Here is a 20,169-nt window from a genome sequence, read left to right as displayed (position 1 = left end):
GACTGGTTGCAAATTGGGAAAGGAATACGTCCACCCTGCTTATTTAACTTATATGCAGAGGACATCATGCAAAATGCCAGCCTGGATGAAGCACAAGCTGGAATCAAGATTGCCAGGAGAAATACCAGTAATTTCAGGTATGCAGATGAAACCACCCTTATGGCAGAAAACAAAGAGGAACTGAAGTGCCTCTTCAGGAAGGTTACAGAGGAGAGTGAAAAAGCTGTATTAAAACTCAACATTCAAAAATCAAAGGTCATGGCATCCGGTCCCATGACTTCACGGCAAATAGATGGGGAAACAATGGAAACAGTGACAGACTTTATTTTGGGGGGCTCCAAAATCACTGCAGATGATGACTGCAGCCATCTGCAGAAATTAAAAGACGCTTGCTCCTTGGGAGAAAAACTATGGCAAACCTAGACAACATATTAAAAAACAGAGACATTACTTTGCCAACAAAGGTCAGGATAGTCAAAGTTATGGTTTTTCCAATAGTCATGTATGGATGTGAGAGCTGGACCATAAAGAAGGCTGAGTGCCGAAGAACTGATGCTTTTGATCTGTGGTGCTGGAGAAGACTCTTGAGAGTCCCTTGGACTGCAAGATCAACCCAGCCAATCCTAAAGGAACTCAGTCCTGAATATTCATTGGAAGGACTAATGCTGAAGCTCCAATACTTTGGCCACCCGATGCAAAGAACTGACCCCGATGCTGGCAAAGATTGAAGGCAGGAGGAGAAGGGGATGACAGAGGATGAGATGGTTGGATAGCGTCACCGACTCAATGGACATGATTCTGAGTAAGCTCTGAAAGATTGTGAAGGACAGGGAAGCTTGGCGTGCTGCAGTCCACGGGGTCGCAAAGAGTCAGACACAACTGGGCCACTCAACAACAATAACATATACACACTACTATATATAAAACAGAGAATGAGCAAGGACCTACTGTGTAACACAGACCCTACTCAGTGTTCTGTAACAACCTCTATGGGGAAAGAATCTGACAAAGGATGAATATATGTACATGTATAACTGAATCATTTTGCTGAATGCCCAAAAGTAACACAACATTGTAGTAATAAATCGACTATACTTTAATATAAAATTAAAAATAAAATATTCAAGTCTCTTAAGTTAAATTTTGAAATACAATTAAAATTTCAAAATTAAATAAAATTGAAATTTAAGTAAACTTCAAAAAAAAGATTATTAATCATTCGTGAAAGATGTGTGATAAAGGACTGATATCTGAAAGATACAAAGGACTCAAAATTTAACAGGAAGAAAACAAAAGGCAAAAGATCTGACCAGACAACTCACCAAAGGAGATACATAAATGCAAACGCACGTATGAAAAGATACGCCACACCACATGTCACTAGGGAAGTGCAAATTAAACCAATTCAACGCTACCGCACCCTATCAGAATGGCTAAAATCCAAAACACTGCCAGCACCAAACGCTGAGGAGGGTGTGGAGCGACAAGAACTCGCATTCAACAGGAGCTCCCATTCACTGCAGGTGGAAGCGAAGAACGGTGCAACCACTTTGGAAACGAGTTCAGCGGTTTCTTAAAGGGTAAACACAGGCTTACCTATGATCCTGCAGTCACACTCCCAGGTATTTACACAAATGACTTCCCTGATGGCTCAGACAGTAACCTGTCTGCCTGCAGCGCAGGAGACCGGGGTTCCATCCCTGGGTCGGGAAGATGACCCAGGTCGGGATCTCCTGGAGAAGGAAATGGCAACCAACTCCAGTACTCTTGCCTGGAAAATCCCATGGATGGCGGAGCCTGGTGGGCTGCAGTCCATGGGGTCACAAAGAGTCAGACACGACTGAGCGAATTCCCTTTCACCTTCTTTACTCAAAATTGACGGAAGATGAAAGCAACCAAGATGTCCTTCAAAAGGTGAATGAATAAACAAACGTAAATTCATACAACGGAATACTATTCAATAGTAAAAAGAAATGATCTATCAAGCCATGAGGAGACAAGGAGGAACCTTAAATGCACATTACCAAGTGAAAGCAGGGCTTCCCTTGCGGCTCAGCGGGTAAGGAATCCGCCTGTAATGTGGGAGACCTGGGTTCAATCATTGGCTTGAGAAGATCCCCTGGAGAAGGGAAAGGCTACCCACTCCAGTAGTCTGGCCTGGAGAATTCCATGGACTGTATAGGCCATGGGGTCACAAAGAGTCAGGCACGACTGAGCGACTTTCACTTTCAAGGGAAAGAAACCAGTCTAAAGAGACTACATACTGTATAATTCCAACTACAGGAAATTCTGGAAAAGATTAAACTATACGGAGACCAAAAAAAAAAAAGATCAGTGGTTGCCAGAAGCATGGGAGAATGAACAGGCAGAACATAGGACTTGGGGGCTATCAAACTATTCTATATGATACTGTAATAGTATCACACGACATGCATGCGTCAACTCCCGAAGAACTGTACATATTCAACGTAGTTTTGGAAGTCCCAGCCACAGAAATTAGACAAGAAAAAGAAATAAAAGGAATCCAAATTGGAAAAAAAAAAAAAAAAAACACCTGTCACTGTTGGCAGATGACATGATACTATACAAAGAAAACCCTACAGACATCACCAGAAGACTACTAGAGCTCATCAGTGAATTTGGTTAAGCTGCAGGATACAAAATTAATATATAGAAATCTGTCTCATTTCTATACACTAATAACGAACTATCAGAAAGAAATTAAGGCAACAATCCCATTTACCATCACATCAAAAAGAATAGAATACCTCGGAATAAACCTATCTAAGGAAGTAACAGAGCTGTACTCAGAAAACTATAAGATCAAGGAAAAAAATTGGAGACAACAGTTGCAAAGATGCACTGTGGTTTTGGACAGGAAGAATTAATACTGTTAAAATGAGCATACTACCCAAGGCAAACTACATCAATGCAACCCCTATCAAAACAGTGACGGCATTTTTCACAGAACTGGAACAAATAATTTTAAAATTTGTATGGAAAAACAAAAGACCCTGAAGAGCCAAAACAATCCTGAGAAGGAAGAATACGGCTGAAAGAATCAGGCTCCCTGACTTGAGACCACATACAAAGCTACGGTAACCAAAACTGTGATAGGGGCACAAAAGCAGACACACAGACCAATGAAATGGGAGCGATTCCAGAAGGAGCTGTGCAGTGTCAGAAACGCAAACCGGATCTTAGCTAATACTAATGTACCAACACTGGTTCATCAGTTAAACAAATGCACCGCGCCAATGCAAGATATCAAAAGGGGGGACTGCGGGGAGGGGAGGGAGCCCAGGAGAACTCAGTACTCTCTGCTCAAGTTTTCCATAAAACCCAAACTTCCCTAAAAATGAAAAAAACTGTTTTCCATGGCCACTGCCCTAGGCGGAGTCAGAGGACTTGCATTCTGAGGCCTGCCTCATTCAGTGACTATGTAATCTCTACTGCCCAATATACTCATATGCCCTGCTTTATCCCACCTTTATTAACAAAACAGGGCTTCCCTGGTGGCTCAGCTGGTAAAGAATCCGCCTGCAGTGCGGGAGACCTGGGTTCGATCCCTGGGTTGGGAAGATCCCCTGGAGAAGGGAAAGGCTGCCCACTCCAGTATTCTGACCTGGAGCGCAGAGTCGGACGTGACTGAGTGACTTTCAGCTCCGTTTTTAACCTAGTGAGGTGGAGCGTGAGGGAGGTCTGCCTCTCTCCCTTCAGGAGGGTAAAATAAGCCACCGAATAGTTCTGCTTCATGCCCAGCATCACGAAGACAAACTGTCCCACTGGCACGGCCAGCATGGAGAACTGTACCACTGAAAATAGGGGCATGTTTTTAATTCACTGGGACAATGGTATCTTTGTATAATGTCTTTAATACCAGGATTCACTGGGAAATAGTTTCACCCACTAGAGAAAAATCAGGACTTTGTCAGCTCCCTTTGACGATTCTTTCCAGGAAACATCTCAGGCATGTATCAAAGCAGCCACATTCATCAGCGACATTTACAAAACATAATTCTTTTCAAAAATCTCAACCTAAATACACACTGGAAATGCTCATACTAAAATTCTACTTTATTTTCATGGATATCTACCCACTAGAATATATAATCCAGCTAAGATACAACAGGTTCAAGCTCCAAAGTCTATTTAATATTTGAACTAAATCTCTATGAATTTTTAAACTATTACTTTTAATTTCATGTATCCATTTAAAACACTTCAGAAAGATCTAGTAATAAAATCATAATCATAATTTTTTAAATATGCTTAAAAATACTGTTTCTGCAACATTTCCTGGTCAATATTACAAAACTCAAAATACATAGTTTATATCAAATATACACTTGATGTTCAAATGTCATTGCTACCAGTTTTAGCTATATATTTCAGGAAAATTAACTTCTCGAAGCCTCAATGTTCATATTGGTGAAACAGCAGTAGTTAAACAGCTATGAGATTCAGAAATGAGAGATAACTCATTTGCAATGCACTACACTGTGCCCGTCATATAAGTGCACGTGTGCTGAGTCACTTCATTCATGTCCAACTCTTTGCAATCCTGCAGACTGTCACCTGCCAGGCTCCTCTGTCCACGGGATTCTCCAGGCAAGAATACTGGCGTGGGTTGCCGTGCCCTCCTCCAGGGGATCTTCCTGACCCAGGGGTCAAACCCAGGTCTCTTATGTCTCCTGCAATGGTTCCTTACCACGAGGACCCCCGGGAAGCCCTAACAATGATTAATATTAAGAACTTTTTTCTAATGTTATGTCAACTACACCCCTTTTTAAAAAAGAGGAAAAAGACTATTTCAAAACAGTATTTTCTCTTTTTGATAAATATGTATTTGTTGTTGTTGTTGTTCAGTAGCTCAGTTGTGTCCAACTCTTTGCAGCCCCATGGACTGCAGCAGGCCAGCCTTCCCTGTCCTTCACTAGCTCCCAGAGCTTGCGCAAACTCATGTCCATTGAGTCAGTGATGCCATCCAACCATCTCATCCTCTGTCACCCTCTTTTCCTCCTGCCCTCAATCTTTCCCAGCATCAGGGTCTTTTCCATTGAGTCAGCTTTTTGCATCATTTACTGAATTTACTGGATTCCATCCATCTACAGCTAAGCCAAAGGTCTATTGAACAGCAGCTTTAAATGAATTTTTAAAACTTCAAACTATGTTTTGTAATGAACACACACTATAAGAAATGTTTTACAAATTAAAAAGACCCCAAGTATCTTCAACTGTAACTTCAACAACAAAGTCGTTGCACCCCATCCTGTCCCCACACATACAGCTAACCATCAGCCACGCTGTAAGTTTCCTAAGTAAGCTCCTATTGAAAAAGCCTTCCATCCAAACACCTCAATCTTTCGGTGACTTCCTGAGGCTCCCCTCCCATTCAGCCTCCACACTGTTACCAGAGGTATTTTCCTGAAACTGATCTAACACCCTGGGAAAGATCATGAGAGTTCCCTGCCTAGAGAAGAAACCCCAAATCTGGTCCTGGCTATGGCATCCCAGGCTCTCTTCAACCTGGTCCATATTCAGCCAGATGCATCTTCCCATAACCGCTACCCCATCCCATTCAGCCAAACTCTCCAAATGAGTTCTGTGGTTCTGCTAATGCAACAGAATTGCCCCACAGATCCTGCCCCTGAGGCTCCCCTCCCTGCCACCTTCAGCCTCTGTCCACGGAAAATCCCACCTGACCTGAAGGACAGAGTTTTCCCCAATACCCAACCCCAGGAGGACTATTCGCTTCCTCTTCTGAATGAAAAGAGAGTCGAGTAGAAAACTATGACAAATATAATTACATTAAAGGGATAGACCATACAGTGAAATATTACTCAGCCATAAAAAAAAAATAATGCTACCTGCAGCGACACTGATGAACCTAGATATTATCATATTAAGTGAACAAGTCAGACGGAGAAAGACAAATATCATAAGCTATCTCTTATACGTGGAATCTTAAAAACAGATGAAGTGAACTTTAATTTATAAGACAAACAGACTCACAAACATAGAAAACAAACAGGGTTACCAAAAGGGAAAGGGAGGAGATAAATTAGGAGCTTGGGATTAACATTTCCATACTACTATATATAAAATAGGTAACCAAGATATTGAGTATAGTTCCTGGTGCTATACAATAGGTCCTTGTTGATTACCTATTTTATGTACAGTAGTATGTATATGTTAATTCCAAACTCCTATTTTAGTGGTGGCTTATCAGTTCCATTTTCCTTACCAGGACCTCCTGTTTTAAAATAACGCATGTAAATGGTTATTATGGTGCCTGGTTAGGGTGGGCAGTTTCAGTCAGGGTGCTTCCTCTAATACTTTCCTTTCTTCCCATCTGGAATTGAGATGCAAAGGCTGGAAGAGCAGCAGCCATCTTGTAATGAGAGACCACCCACGTGATGGCCAAGAAGCAACACAGAAGTCTGAGTCCTAGTGGCAAATAGAGGTTCCCCACAGCCCTCCCAGTCCCTGAGAAAAAGAAAACATCATCAACCTGTTTTTTGCTACAGACATCCAAACACAATCTTAACTAACGCTCATCACTAGTTAAACCTATTTCATTTTTTAAAAGAAAAGAAAAGGCCCAGACTAATACTATCATACCTAGCTACAAACAGCACTAACTAGCAGATGGGCTGTGCTCAGTCACTCAGCCATATCTGACACTTTATGACCCCATGGACTGTAGCCCTCCAGACTCTTCAGTCCATGGGATTTCCCAGACAAGAATACTGGAGTGGGTTGCCATTTCCTTCTCCAGGGTTCTTCCCAATCACGATGAGGCCCTATTAACGATCACGCACTACACAACTGACTATGAATCTCGAAGAGGAGATGAAATCTGAAATCAAGATTTTGCAGAATCCTGAAGCCAGCTGAAAACCACTGAGGTCACACAGATTGAAGGGGGCAAAGTTCTCTGAAATCTTTACACTCCAGCTTCCAATTCAGCCAGCACCAAAGTTAATTTACACAGTAAAAGATAGGATTTTGACCATCCATGTATCCATGTATGCCTTAAAAGTGAACTGAAAATGAAAATTACAGCTGGAATAGTTCTCAGTTCCTTTTGTCACCATGCACAAAAGCAGAATCACGGGGCCTTAATGTGAAAAAAGGATTAAGGCAACTCCTCAGCGTTTTCATGGAAAACAGAAACTTCTGTCTTCTTTTTTAATCAAAGAGGGTTTTTTCATGATCTATATACACAGATTGGAGAAGGAAATGGCAACCCACTCCAGTACTCTTGCCTGGAAAATCCCATGGACAGAAGGGCCTGGTAGGCTGCAGTCCATGGGGTCGCTAAGAGTCAGACACAACTGAGCGACTTCACTTTTACTTTTCACTTTCATGCACTGGAGAAGGAAATGGCAACCCACTCCAGTGTTCTTGCCTGGAGAATCCCAGGGACAAAGGGGCCTGGTGGGCTGCCGTCTCTGGGGTCGCACAGAGTCAGACACAACTGAAGTGACTTAGCAGCAGCAATAGCATACACACAGATACACAGTCACACATAAGTAAGAAATCTGCCACTCAGCTTTCATAGAGAATAAGAAGCAGCCCTTGTTATAGTTATTTGGGGATAACTGATTAATTTCCAGGTCAATGGAAAAATACTCATTTTCTTGGACCAAAATAATTTACCTTCCTTGTCCATTAAGTGTAAAATGCATAGAATAAAATTCATTGGACTCACATTAGTGCTCTCATTTTCACACTTAAAATCAATTTTCAAAATTAACAATGTGTTGAGAAAAGAAAATCTTCCCATCACAGACTCAAACAACAGAATCTCACAGTGACAGCTAATTAATACTAGTAATATAATAATATATAGAAATTAATTCTAATAACAGTATGTCAGTTGGTTTCCTTATACTGACAGGGAAGACAAGAGGGATGTTGTGCATCTTTTATGCTAACCTACTAAAAATGTTTTATCAGTTCAGTTCAGTTCAGTTCAGTCACTCAGTCATGTCCGACTCTTTGCGACCCTATGAATCGCAGTACGCCAGGCCTCCCTGTCCATCACATCTCCCGGAGTTCACTCAAACTCACTCAAACTCAAACTCATCGAGTCGGTGATGCCATCCAGCCATCTCATCCTCTGTTGTCCCTTTTCCTCCTGCCCCCAATCCCTCCAAGCATCAGAGTCTTTTCCAATGATAAATACACTGGATAATTCACCATAAGATATTAAAGAAAGTTACTGATATAGGCTATTTCTAGTATAAATAATAAAGAAATAAATTTTATTTGTAAATAAATGCTTTTATTCACCCTGCCTCTGGCAATCTGCTGAAGTAATGAGATTTTTTTTTTTTTAATCAGATGCCCTGAACATCCTAGCAACAAATACATTTTATAAGTAAAGGCACTGGAATATGAATCAGAACACTGCACCCTTCTCTGCAGCAAATAGCCCTTTCTGTGTTATTCTAATTCAGCAGACAGTTGCCTCTTTTCACTCAAAAGTAAGGACCAAAGCAAGACCCAAGAATAGACTACACCATAAATAATTAGGGCTCACTCACTTGCCGCTATTCTTGTTCTGATCCAGAAGGCTAGGTTTGAAGTTCTTCCAAAGCCATCTGAGGACTCAACTCTCAACTTCTAAACCTAATAGTCATAATTGCTAACGTTATACATTACTGTAATTCTCCATTTCTGTCAACAGACAAATTCTGAATTTGTTACAGCTGACCCACACGTTCAACAGCTGGGGCATATGATCACTTGGCAACCTGATAACACTCCAGCCAAACGCAAAGTCACCCTGGAATCAAGGAACTTGGTCAGAAATGAAAATCGAAATAAGCTCTCAAGTTCAAATGGGAATGGAAAATGTTTTGAACAATGCACGATTTCAGAAAATGGAACAACTGTACTTTGAAAGTTGAGTGAGCTGACACTCCCTATTCACAGCCTACAATTCTTTTCTGATTAGATCAGCCCCCACAGCAAGTCATCGGGATAATAAGCTCTGTAATGAAGTCATCGAATTGGATACTGATGGGAAATCATAACCGGCTTCAAAACACATCGGGAAACAATGCGTTTTCCAGGTCTCTAGCTTTCCACATAGCACACTGGCCAATACTCTTACTTTTCTTTCTAAGACCAGACGAAACACAGAACATCTATAAAGCCGAGGACAAACTGATGACTTATGCATTTTAACACCACAAAGATGAAGGAAACAACCTCCGCTTTTTCAGGAAATTCGGGACTACAAGTTTGAAAAAGTGGATGTGTAAAGTTCCATACTGATTATTAGGCTATAAGAAAACGAGATAAAGTGAAATCGGCAATGACCTGCAGGATCTTCTATTTCCTTTTACTTGCAAAGGCAAATAAAAACCATCTTTTACAGAATGTCCACTTCCTCAAGGCAAGTCAAATCAGCACCTCAGTTATTTCTGTGTTCCAAGTCATCTGCAATTAGCCAGGTGTCACCGAGGTAAAACTTGATGGGACAAAAATTCATACAGCTATCTTTTTCTTTTTTTTCCAAAAGTAAAAAAGGTATTTACTTTCAAGCTTTCAGACTGTTTCTTTCTGACCTTAAAGAACACAGGTGTACCTGTTCCATAAGGTTTATTCAGTTCAGTTCAGTTCAGTCGCTCAGTCGTGTCCGACTTTTTGCGACCCCATGAATCACAGCATGCCAGGCCTCCCTGTCCATCACCATGGAGTTCACTCAAACTCATGTTTATTAGTATATTGCAATATCTCTCATTTTTAAGGTTCTGGAACAACTGATTAAAATCTTATTTTTTCAATGGAAGTATAGATGTAAACATGAGGGTATTGGACGTGAACGCATATACAGATGCTACAAATGTGCTTTAGCCTAAAATATCATAGCACTTGCTCATCGGTAGTATCATACAATAGAGCCTTGGCACAAAGGAATTCTGATTGTGCTGTATACAGAATTCTACATGCATCAAAGGAATGTCAAAAATAAAATATGTTCTAGAAGGAGAGGAAACATGTTCATGGGTAGATTTTGAGCTTGGCGGGGCGGTGCTTGGAATTTATTCAGTTCAGTATTCCATATTTCTACTTTCTACTAATAGACTTCTAGTGATACATGCATGTTAAACCATATACTCCCCACTCAATTTACAGAAATTGAGTTTCTTAAGACCAAAGCAAATATTCAAAAGAAGCAAGACCACTTGAAACCAACCGATGAGACAGGCCCCGATTCACCATTAATATATCAAGGCTTTTAGCCATCCCTGGGTGTGGAGCGCTTAGGTGGAGCCAGTTAGGAGACCGTCTGGACATTTTGAAAGACAATGTCCAGAGACTAAAAGACCCTTTAAGATGGGAAAGTGTTCTTTAATCTAACCTCTCATTTACCTATAAGGTCAAAATAAGCATAATGCTAAAATGTCAATACTATTTATCACAGAATTTCCCTAACATAAAGGACAGGCAGAAAAATATCTCAAAATATACTCCTTTACCTTTAAATTTACAACAGACTCTGACGAAAGTCTTTCATCCATCACACTATCAAGTAACCTTTACGATACGTAGGAATAGATTTAATATAGTCACGAACCATAAACTTTTCAAATAAAATCATTTTAAGAAAAACGATTTGGTGATGCTCTCAGTGGTGAAACAGTCCATTTATTTAAGAAGCCAAGAACCTTTTTTAAGGGTTAACCAGTACCCCATATCAAGCAAGGGCAGCAATGCCTTAGTAATCCCACGGAGAAGGAACCGGTAACCACCCTCCCAGCAAGAAGGATGATTACGCGTAGTGCTTAAGAGCTTTTACAAAGGAGAAAAACGCAAGGTGCTTCTTGGAAACCAAACCCCTCCCCCGCACTGTACTGCCCATCCGACGGTGTCTTCCGGCCATCGCCCACTCGGCCACCCTCCCTGCGGGGGGATACGGAATCCCGTCCCCAAAAGACCAGGTTCAGTCCCAGGACTGGTCCAGACACCTGTTTTCTTGTGCCCAAGCAGCAGTGGCTCCTCTCAAGCAAAGGAGACGGTCACCCCGCAGGTCTGCGCCCCGCCCAGGCGGGGGGATGGGGGGCGACATACCTTTGTACCTCTCCAGGACATCCTCGTAGGCCTGGAGGTACTCCTGCTCGTCCACGCACAGGTAGGCGGCCGGGGAGAGGTACCCCGCCATGCCCAGGTTTATCTCAGCGGGGACCGGCCGAGCCCCCTCTCCCGCTCGAAACCCGGACAGGACCGCAGTCAGCGAGGGGCAGCCGCGGGCACGGAAACGCGCGAGGAGGGCAGGCCGGGGTGAGCGCCGGGGCGCACAGGGGGTCAGCCGGGGAGACGCCCCGGGGACTCAGCGACGGTCCGCGCAGGCGAGCCCGGCGGCGGCGCGCGGCGCCACGCGGCGCCGGGGAGCCCGGGGCCCGGCGAAGGCGGGCGCGGGGCGGCGGGCGCCTGCACCCTCGGCAGCTGAGGCGGCGGCCGCCCGGGCCCGGCTCTGCGCGCCCGCTCGGGGCCGGGAGGACGCGCGCGCTGCTGCCTCCGCCCGCGGTGCTCCGCGGCGCATCTGCGGCATTTCCTGGCCGCCGCGCCGCAGACGCGCGCCCGCGCCCGGGAGGGGGAGCGCGGGGAGGGGGCGGGCGAGAGGGCGGGCGGGCGGCGGCCTCCGGCGGGCAGCGCCCGGCCCCTCCCCGGCCCGCCCTCCCCGGGCGCGGGCCGCTGCCCGGATCCCAGGGGCGAGGTTTCTATTTGGGACCTACAACAGGTGCCTGGGAAACAAAGCCGTGGATCGCGCCTCCCGCGCTCGCAACCCCCGCGGGGCTCCGGGAGAGACCGGGGGAGCCTCCGGGACCGGCCGGCCGCGCGGAAGGGCCGGGCCCCGCGGCAGCGCGGGGCGCGCGGGCGGGGGAGCCGGGGTCCGCGCCTCGGGGGCCGCCTGCGCCTGCGCGCCCCCGGCCCAGCCGGCGGCCCCTCCCTGCCGCCCCCCAGAGCCTGGCCGCGCCGCTGCGCCGCCAGAGACACCAGGCTCCGCCGCCCGCTCCTCCCCGCCGCGGATCACCCCGCGGTGTGATGCGGCCAAGCGACAGCCTGTCTTCATCAGGATAATCGTATCATGAAGTTCATCATATCATATCACCATATCACAAACTTGTGACACGTCAACATTGTCCGTGTTCGCTGTTATTGTTATCAGATGAGCCACTTCATTGTTGACTCTGATTGATGACTCTGGCCACATCTCCCCTCCCTATTTCTTCTTTCATGAGTACTGACCTTTTGTCCTTGATGAGTCTTTTTTCTTTTTTAGTGATGTGAATCTGGACCATTTTCCATGATTTGTTACATGGGAATGAGTAGTCTTGAGAACACTGTATACTCTGGATAAAACTTCCTTAAGTTAGAATTGGAAAGCTTTACTTCGCATTAGTAGTTGGCCTATTTTTGTGACTCCAAACAGAACAAGACCACACTTCTCTGTTCTATCCTGACCTCTGACCTGAGTTTGATCTCACATCCCACTTGATCACTAGAGTTTTCTTGCAACTTGGCATGCATTTATGAGCATATTAGTTCATGAGGAACAAGCATGGACCATATGGGACGCCTAGAACTGAAAGGATTAGCAATTCGATCCCTAAGAGTCATTCCATTTACAAATCACACATGTACAAATAAATCTCCCAGAACTCTCCCGTCTCTCATGGACATAGAGAACAGAGTTGTGGCTGCCAGGGGGTACAGGCTTGGGGGAGGAATGGCGTGGGAGCTTGGAATTAGCAGATGCAAACTATTATAAATATGATGGGTAAACAACCAGGTCCTACTGTACAGCACAGGGAACCATATTCAGTATCCTGTGATAACCATGATGGAAAAATATGAAAAAAAGTATATATACATATATATATAACTGAATCACTGCTGCTGTATAGCAGAAATTAACACAACATTGTAAGTCAATTTTACTTCAATTAAAAAAAATTTTAACTGTCTTGTCTCTCTCACAATGAGTAAGGTCAATGAGGGCATAGTCTGAGCCTTAATCAGAAATTGACACCCAGTAGCTTCCCTGATAGCTCAGTTGGTAAAGAATCTGCCTGCAACGCAGGAGACCCCAGTTCAATTCCTGGGTCCAGAAGATCTACCGGCAAAAGGACAGATACCCGCTCCAGTATTCCTGGGCTTCCCTTGTGGCTCAGCTAGTAAAGAATCCGCCCACCATGCGGGAGACCTGGGTTTGATCCCTGGGTTGGGAAGATCCCCTGAAGAAGGGAAAGGCTACCCACTCCAGCATTCTGGCTTAGAGAATTCCATGAACTGTATAGTCCATGGGGTCACAAAGAGTCAGACTCGACTAAGCGACTTGCACAAGCACCCAGTTTTGTGAGTATCACCACTGCACACTCAAGGGATTTGTAACTGCTCATTTAAGGAACTGGTCAAAAGAACAAGCAGCACTGGTGGTTGCTGGGGTGAACGTATATTCCTGGAATGATAATCAAGGATCAATCTGCTAATAATCTTAGTGTATTCCACAAGGAAGCGGGAAAGGCACAGCAGTTTAGAGCTTGGTCCCTCAAGTCAAGATGGCCTGAATTCAGATCCCAGCTCCACCACTTCCTAGAACCTCGGGAAGAGTCTCTCCTCTTTTGGCAGATTTATGGCCTGAAAAAAATGGAGAAAATAAGAGTGTGTGTGCTCAGTCACTTGGTCGTGTCCAACTCTTTGCAATCCAATGCAAAGTAGCCCTCCAGGCTCCTCTGTCCATGGAATGTTTCAGGCAAGAATACTGGAGTGGATTGCCATTTCCTACTCCAGGGGATCTTCCCGACCCAGGGATCGAGCCCGTGTCTGTTGGGTCTCCTGCATTGGCATGTGGATTCTTTACCACTGTGCCACCTGGGAAGCCCTGAAAATAACAGCGCCTACTTCACAAAATTGTCAAGAAACCTGAATGAGATAACCTATGGGCTTTCCCCTTGTGGCTTAGTTGCTAAAATATCCGCTTGCCATGTGAGAGACCTGGGTTCAATCCCTGGGTTGGGAAGATCCCCTGGAGAAAGGAAAGGCTATCCACTCCAGTATTTTGGCCTGGAGAATTCCATGGACTGTATATACAGAGTCAGACATGACTGGGCGACTCTCACTTTCACTTTTCATCAGGTGCTTATGAGAGCTCAGGGCCATCAGTCAGCCCTCACTCACAGAGCGTTTACCATGTGTCAGGGAATCTGCAAAATGCTTTGCGTTTACTACTTTAATCCCCATAGCCACGATTCCTGGATAGACAAAATGAAGGTAAGAAGTAAACGTTCAGTAAATTGTCCAAGAAAACACAACCGGTTTGTGATAGAGGAGGAATTAAAATCCAAAGTCTAACTCTGCCAAGATCTTTCAATTCTTCACTTCAAAGAATTCACATGGGACAAATATCCATAGTTTAAAATAGCATCGTCACTAACCAACCATGTACCTTCACAAGCACCTCAAGACCGAAAAACCCAGCTTGCGATATCCTGCAGGTAAAAACAGCAGATCTGCCTGGTACGATGTTAAAGAAAACAAAGCCCCTTTCCTTCCATGTTACCATGTCATTATCGCCTTGACCCTGAGAGATCAGGAGAGCATATATGGCATGACAGGCTCAGATTTTTACATGAAGACACTGCGATAAATGCAGAATCACTTTTAAAATTATAAAGTATCAGACATGTGACACCATCGCCAGGAAATGTACATCTGATTATCTCATCGCACTGCTTTTTATATCTTCAAGTGATTCTGCACCACTGACAGCTAAATAGTCCAGTCTCTGCAGAATTGCTCCAAAACATCCTAACGGTTCCCACTCTTCCCTACAAATCCCAGGCTTCGGCTGCACAGATGACTTGCAGTTTCCACCTGAACCCACCTCCCTGCTGAGTGTTTGCAGCTCCATACCGCGGAAGTGACTTCCAGCTCGCACCAGTCCATCAGGCTCATGAAACCTCCCCTCCCGCAGCGAGCCCCCCAGCAGCCCTTCAGGAAGCTGCCGGCCTCCTCTCGGTCCGGGGTAATCAGACTCTCCCTCTGGGTGCTCCTCATCCAGGCCCTCAGAGCCGTCACAGCTGGCCTCTCACCGTGCTGTGACTCACTCACGTGTGAGGTTAGAATTGCTTTCAAGGCAGAACCGACTGCACACCTTCATGTTGTCCCAGAAGCATAAGAAACATGTATTGAACGTGAGTGACTAACGGGATCCCCAAAACCATATGGTCTTCTCCACTCGAGACATTTCCTCATTCCATTCTATTTTTACAACCTTAAACATAAATAACCGGGTTCAACTTTCAATTCCTTTATTACTAAATAATAAACACAGTGGACATCCCCACACCCTTTCTGGCCCTTGCCCTGTCTAGGGATGAACTTCACAGACAGGATAGGTTTCAGGCCAAGTGCGAAAATGCCTAATAAAATGAGAAGCTGAAACCTGAATGATATGTTTTCCAGCTCTCCACTGTACCACATCCCCTCAGATGACCCGACCCCTTACCCTCATCCTGGATGCTGTGTGGCAAATTTAACACATAATATACCTGAACTTCATAGTTTAGCCACATGATGATAAAACAGCTGTTTATAGACAGACCCCTCAGCCTATGCTCTGTGTGTGAGCATGGATGTGATTTGCGTGCAATAGCCAATTTACCAGTGTTTATTTTAAACATGGTCATTAGTACACGTCCATACTAGAGCCGCTTATTCTGTCTGTTGTTTTATTTTCTTTTGTTCTATTTTTGAAGAACTAATGTAATCTTAAAAGTCTGTAACTTGGAGGTCTCCAGTGCAGCAACTACCGCTAACTTCGTAGCAAACCCTTTACAGTAAGTAAGGTGTGGCCTCGCCCTCACAGAGCTGAGACTCCCCTGACCCCAGCGCCCACGTTCCACTGCACCCCATCAGAACCCCCAGGTCCTCCATTCCCCACCGGGCATACACACCGCCTGCTACTACCGCCAGCCGCTGCTGGCTGCCTGTCTAGTAGTTTATGTAATCTCATCCCCGGACAAACAGGTGCCCGTCCTTCTCCCCTAGCCCCTCCTTCAATACCAAAAGCAAAAGGCCAACTCTGCCACGTCCATCAAAACTCTCAGCCCAGGAGCACCTTCCGCCATCCAGGCATCCTGCTTTGGAGATGCAGGCTTGCCACAGAGCACCACCTGTCACCGTCTTCCCTTTCTGCCAAAACAAGTATCTGGTACCCTGGTTCCAGCACTGTCTCCTCCGCCCCCTGGGGGGGGTCATGACCAGGCAGGGAATCCAGCCTTGGTGACCAGACTCTCCGGTGCCCACCCAGCCCTCTAAGAACCCCCCAGCCGCCCTGCTCACTCTCCCTTGGCTCCCAAACTGTCTCCATCCTCCCTGCCCTGCCTGCCTCCACCCTCCACGTCAAAGGCCTGGGTGAGACCAGCCAGCATCTCACAAAAGAAGCCAGAAGAAGCTCAAGGCTGTTGCCCCAGAAACCCAGATGAGAGAATGGCTGGCTGGCGCTGTTTATTTTTCCCGTATCAGAAAATCCCACTGGGGGGACCCTCGGGGGACTCTCAGCCACCACGGCAGCCAGGATCTGAGCTAGTCCCCTGCAGCCCCCTAGAAGGTAGGCAAGTCCCAGCTCTGCATGATGGTGGGAAGCAAGAGAAACTGAGTGGGCAGGGGCCTGGGAGGGAGAGAGGGAGGGGGAAAAGGCCAAATCCACAGTAAAAATCAACTCTGGTAAGCACCTCGGCTTTGGCCTTTCAAGAGAGCCCCCCCGGGACACACCCCAACCTACCCCATTGCCGTTTCTGAGAAAAAAATTAGGTAACAACCACCTCAAAAAGCGTAGCTCGTATATACACAAACCACACGGGCACTGCAGGCTGGGGGATAGAGTTCCACAGAAGGCTCAGCTTGCAGCTAAGTAAAACAAGCCATCCCTTCTGGGACCTACAGGCAGTGCAAGGGAACACCAGGTAACAGAAGAGAAACACGGGCCCCTCCCATGTATTAATTAATCAGGGATGCATGATGGCTAAACCCTCAAAAGCACCAAAGGGAGGAGCTGCTATGAACACATGATGCTAATAGAGATGCTATGCTTTAAAAAAAAAAAAAAAAAAAAAAAGCTGTAGAGAGCCCTATGCAATCTTGGGTACCAGAACCCAGGAATCTAGCCCCCTGATAAATCTGGTGGCTCGAAGCTCCCAGGCAAACAGAGAAAGGAAGCTTCCAGCAAACACACTGTGAAACACTGAATTAATACTTTCAGACTATCACGGTGGCGACTGCACATAAATAGGAAACTTCAGTGCAGATGCCTGTAAATATCCTCTTGGTTTCAAAGATATCGGTTCCTCCAACCAGAAGACAGGGCCAAACAGCTTAGTCACTAGCAGACAGGGCCAACTGCTCCTTCGATAAAATCGGGACAGAAAGTAAACATGGTCATCCTCCTCCCCCACCTTAAGCCTCAGCTCCCGGCCAGACAGGGACCCCCGGGGAGCCGGTGGGTGAATTTCCACCTCTCTGCAACCCCCAGCCAGGCCCCCCTGCCGCTTGCTCTTACCTGCGATCCTAAGCACTGCCCTCTCCGCGGGGTCCAGCACCGAGCCCCCATGGATCTTTCTTTTCGATCGCTCATGTTTAGGCAAATTCCAGGGTAAGGTGTCTCCAGGAGCTGGAGATGCAGAGCCAGATTTCTGGCTGAAATCATCTTCGTCGGAAAAATCCGCAGAGGAAGACATGGAGCAGCGATAGGACGCGTTCCCGGAGCTCTACAGGGGATGACACAGAGAAAAGCATCAACGGCAGGCACTCGCGTCAGCTCGTCCATTTCAGCAGCCCCCTCCCTGCCCCCAAAGGGAGTCCGCCGTCCCGCACCCTCCTCCGCGCGGCGGGGGGACGCGTCCCAGGGCCGACCCCAGCGCTCACCATCTTCTCTGGGCCCCGGCTCCAACCCCAGCCACGAGGCCTGGGCAGCTCCGGTTCCAGGAAGATGGGCACCCAAGTGTGTGGCCTGTGGTTCGGCCACCAGCTCACAGATGACTGGCCCAACAATGAAGCCAGAATCCACAGCCTTCCTGTTACAAATCTATAGTATCTGGCTCCCCCACCAGGCAGGGACCGAGATTTTCCATTACGAGCTGCTGCTTAATTCATTAATGCAACTCGCTCCAAGTTGCAAACACAAAGCACAAACGCAGGATGCTGAGTCCTGACTCCTTTCCGCTTCCCCTCCCAGTCTCCCCTCCGACCAGGTTTGAGCCCCTCGTCCTTTTCAGTTCATTTTTTTCCTGAGTTTGAAGCTAGTTCCCAGACTCTTCTGGAGGAAGGAGGGAGGAGGGGCTGATTCTGAGAAGAGCCTTTTCTGCAGACCTGGAGGGCACAAAAGGCTGTTTGCAGAAGCCAAAGGCAGCGCCAGTAAACAAACGTCTGAACTGGGTTTAGAGCTCTCGAGATCATATAAACTTCGAGCAGACGAACAGCTGCCAGCGATGGAGACGGAGGGATGCGGAGGGGAGGGGAAACAGCTCCCCGGCCCGGCCCGCCCCGTCATCACAGGGGGAAACCGGAGACGCGGCTCGGACCAGCGTGCACCGCCTGAGCTCGGTTCTCCCTCCAGGAGCGGAGCCGGGCGCAGGGCGTGTCCAGCTCTGTTTGCCCCGCAGGGAAAAGGCACAGGTCATTAGCCTCTTTTGGTTGGGTTAAGTTTGTGATAATTTAGTGAGCCACTCATTTACCATGAAAAGAGGCTGCTAACTGTGCGGAGAATAGGCTTACAAACAAGATAAAGCATCCATGGGAGGAAAAAAAAAAAAAAAAAAAACCCAGGCTGTGTGACAACCTCCCAAAGCATGCGGGATAAACCAGAAGTGAATCAGGACCTGGCCTGCGCCTAGTCAAGCATGACCGACGTGAGGTCCTGATGCACATCTAGTGACCAACACCATTTTAAAAGAAAACGTACTATTTCCTGCAAAGTGTCTATTTTCTTTGGCTTTACTCTTTCCCCTCAAAAGCAGTTCTCCATTTTACATGAAACGCATCACTTTGGCTAATTATCAATTTATTACGTGTGATGCCCTGTGTGTTTTCTTAGTGGAAATCGTGTGCTGCTGCTGCTGCTAAGTTGCTTCAGTCATGTCCGACTCTGTGCGACCCTAGAGACGGCAGCCCACTAGGCTCCCCCATCCCTGGGATTCTCCAGGCAAGAACACTGGAGTGGGTTGCCATTTCCTTCTGCAATGCATGAAAGTGAAAAGTGAAAGTGAAGTCGCTCAATCGTGTCTGACCTCAGCGACCCCATGGACTGCAGCCCACCAGGCTCCTCGGTCCATGGGATTTTCCAGGCAAAAGTACTAGAGTGGGGTGCCCTTGCCTTCTCTGGGAAATCGTGTACTAGGCAAATAAATAAATACCACTGATTTTCTGTATTCACTGGAATCCACAGAGTTGTGAGGAGGCATTAAGTCAGTCACAGGATGCTACTATCAACCTACTTTATTTTCCATGTTTTTCTGAAAATTCGTCTTGAGCTCTATAAGGCTGTGATGCTGGGTAGGTCTGTGAAAAAGGATGACATTCTTGAAGACTTTCAAAAGGGTAACAGGTTTCCTTGGTTGCCTTCTGTCTTCCTTAAACTGGCTTCCTACCTGTCCTTATGAAAGGTCATCTTTTATCTATGAGCTTGTATTTCTTGTTGTTTCATGTACTCCAAATGACTACTCCAAGTGAGAGTAGTCATTTGATTGTTTAGAGACAGACTTGGGGAATAAACGGTTAAAGGACTGCCTCCATCCAAAAATTCTGATTATTGATTTTTGTAGATGAAGTAAATTTTTCTAACAATTAGAGTCTCAGCTAATGGAAGAGCAAAACATGATTTATGCCATGACATAAACACCACTCATCACCCAGCCAGATGGGATCATTTACGACCCTGGACCCAAGGGTGTTTGACTGGTACAGCCTCTAATCTGGACGTGTCTTTGGTGAACGGGTAAGAGAGAAAGAAGACAAGGCAAATGGCAGCACCTCCTTCAACAACACGCACAGTGAAATACACACGCAGACAGAGGGAAAGCACGCTGGCTTGTACACAGCGAAGTCTCTCCCAGGCTACAGGACTCGAGTGCTAACCATCAAAGCATT

At 46.2% G+C, this 20,169-nt stretch overlaps 1 protein-coding gene across 30 annotated transcripts in view; it reads right to left on the bottom strand.

Moving 5' to 3' along the window:
* The window catches only part of DST (dystonin), a 524,163-nt gene that overhangs the window by 401,584 nt on the left and 102,410 nt on the right, over positions 1–20,169 (bottom strand). For 17 of the 30 annotated variants that reach the window (XM_060403014.1, XM_060403015.1, XM_060403016.1 and 14 more), the window contains exon 4: positions 17,585–17,792. In XM_060403014.1, coding sequence (XP_060258997.1) covers positions 17,585–17,792 — 208 coding nt within the window. Of the gene's footprint in view, positions 1–11,091; positions 11,275–17,584; positions 17,793–17,949; positions 18,077–20,169 lie in introns of those variants that run through there. The other 13 variants (XM_060403008.1, XM_060403010.1, XM_060403011.1 and 10 more) reach the window with 2 other exon arrangements.

The sequence above is a fragment of the Ovis aries genome, chromosome 20 (assembly GCF_016772045.2).
Source record: "Ovis aries strain OAR_USU_Benz2616 breed Rambouillet chromosome 20, ARS-UI_Ramb_v3.0, whole genome shotgun sequence".
Taxonomy (NCBI): Eukaryota; Metazoa; Chordata; class Mammalia; order Artiodactyla; family Bovidae; genus Ovis; species Ovis aries.
Note: the sequence above shows the minus strand (reverse complement) of the source record. Positions and strands in the feature narration are given on the sequence as shown.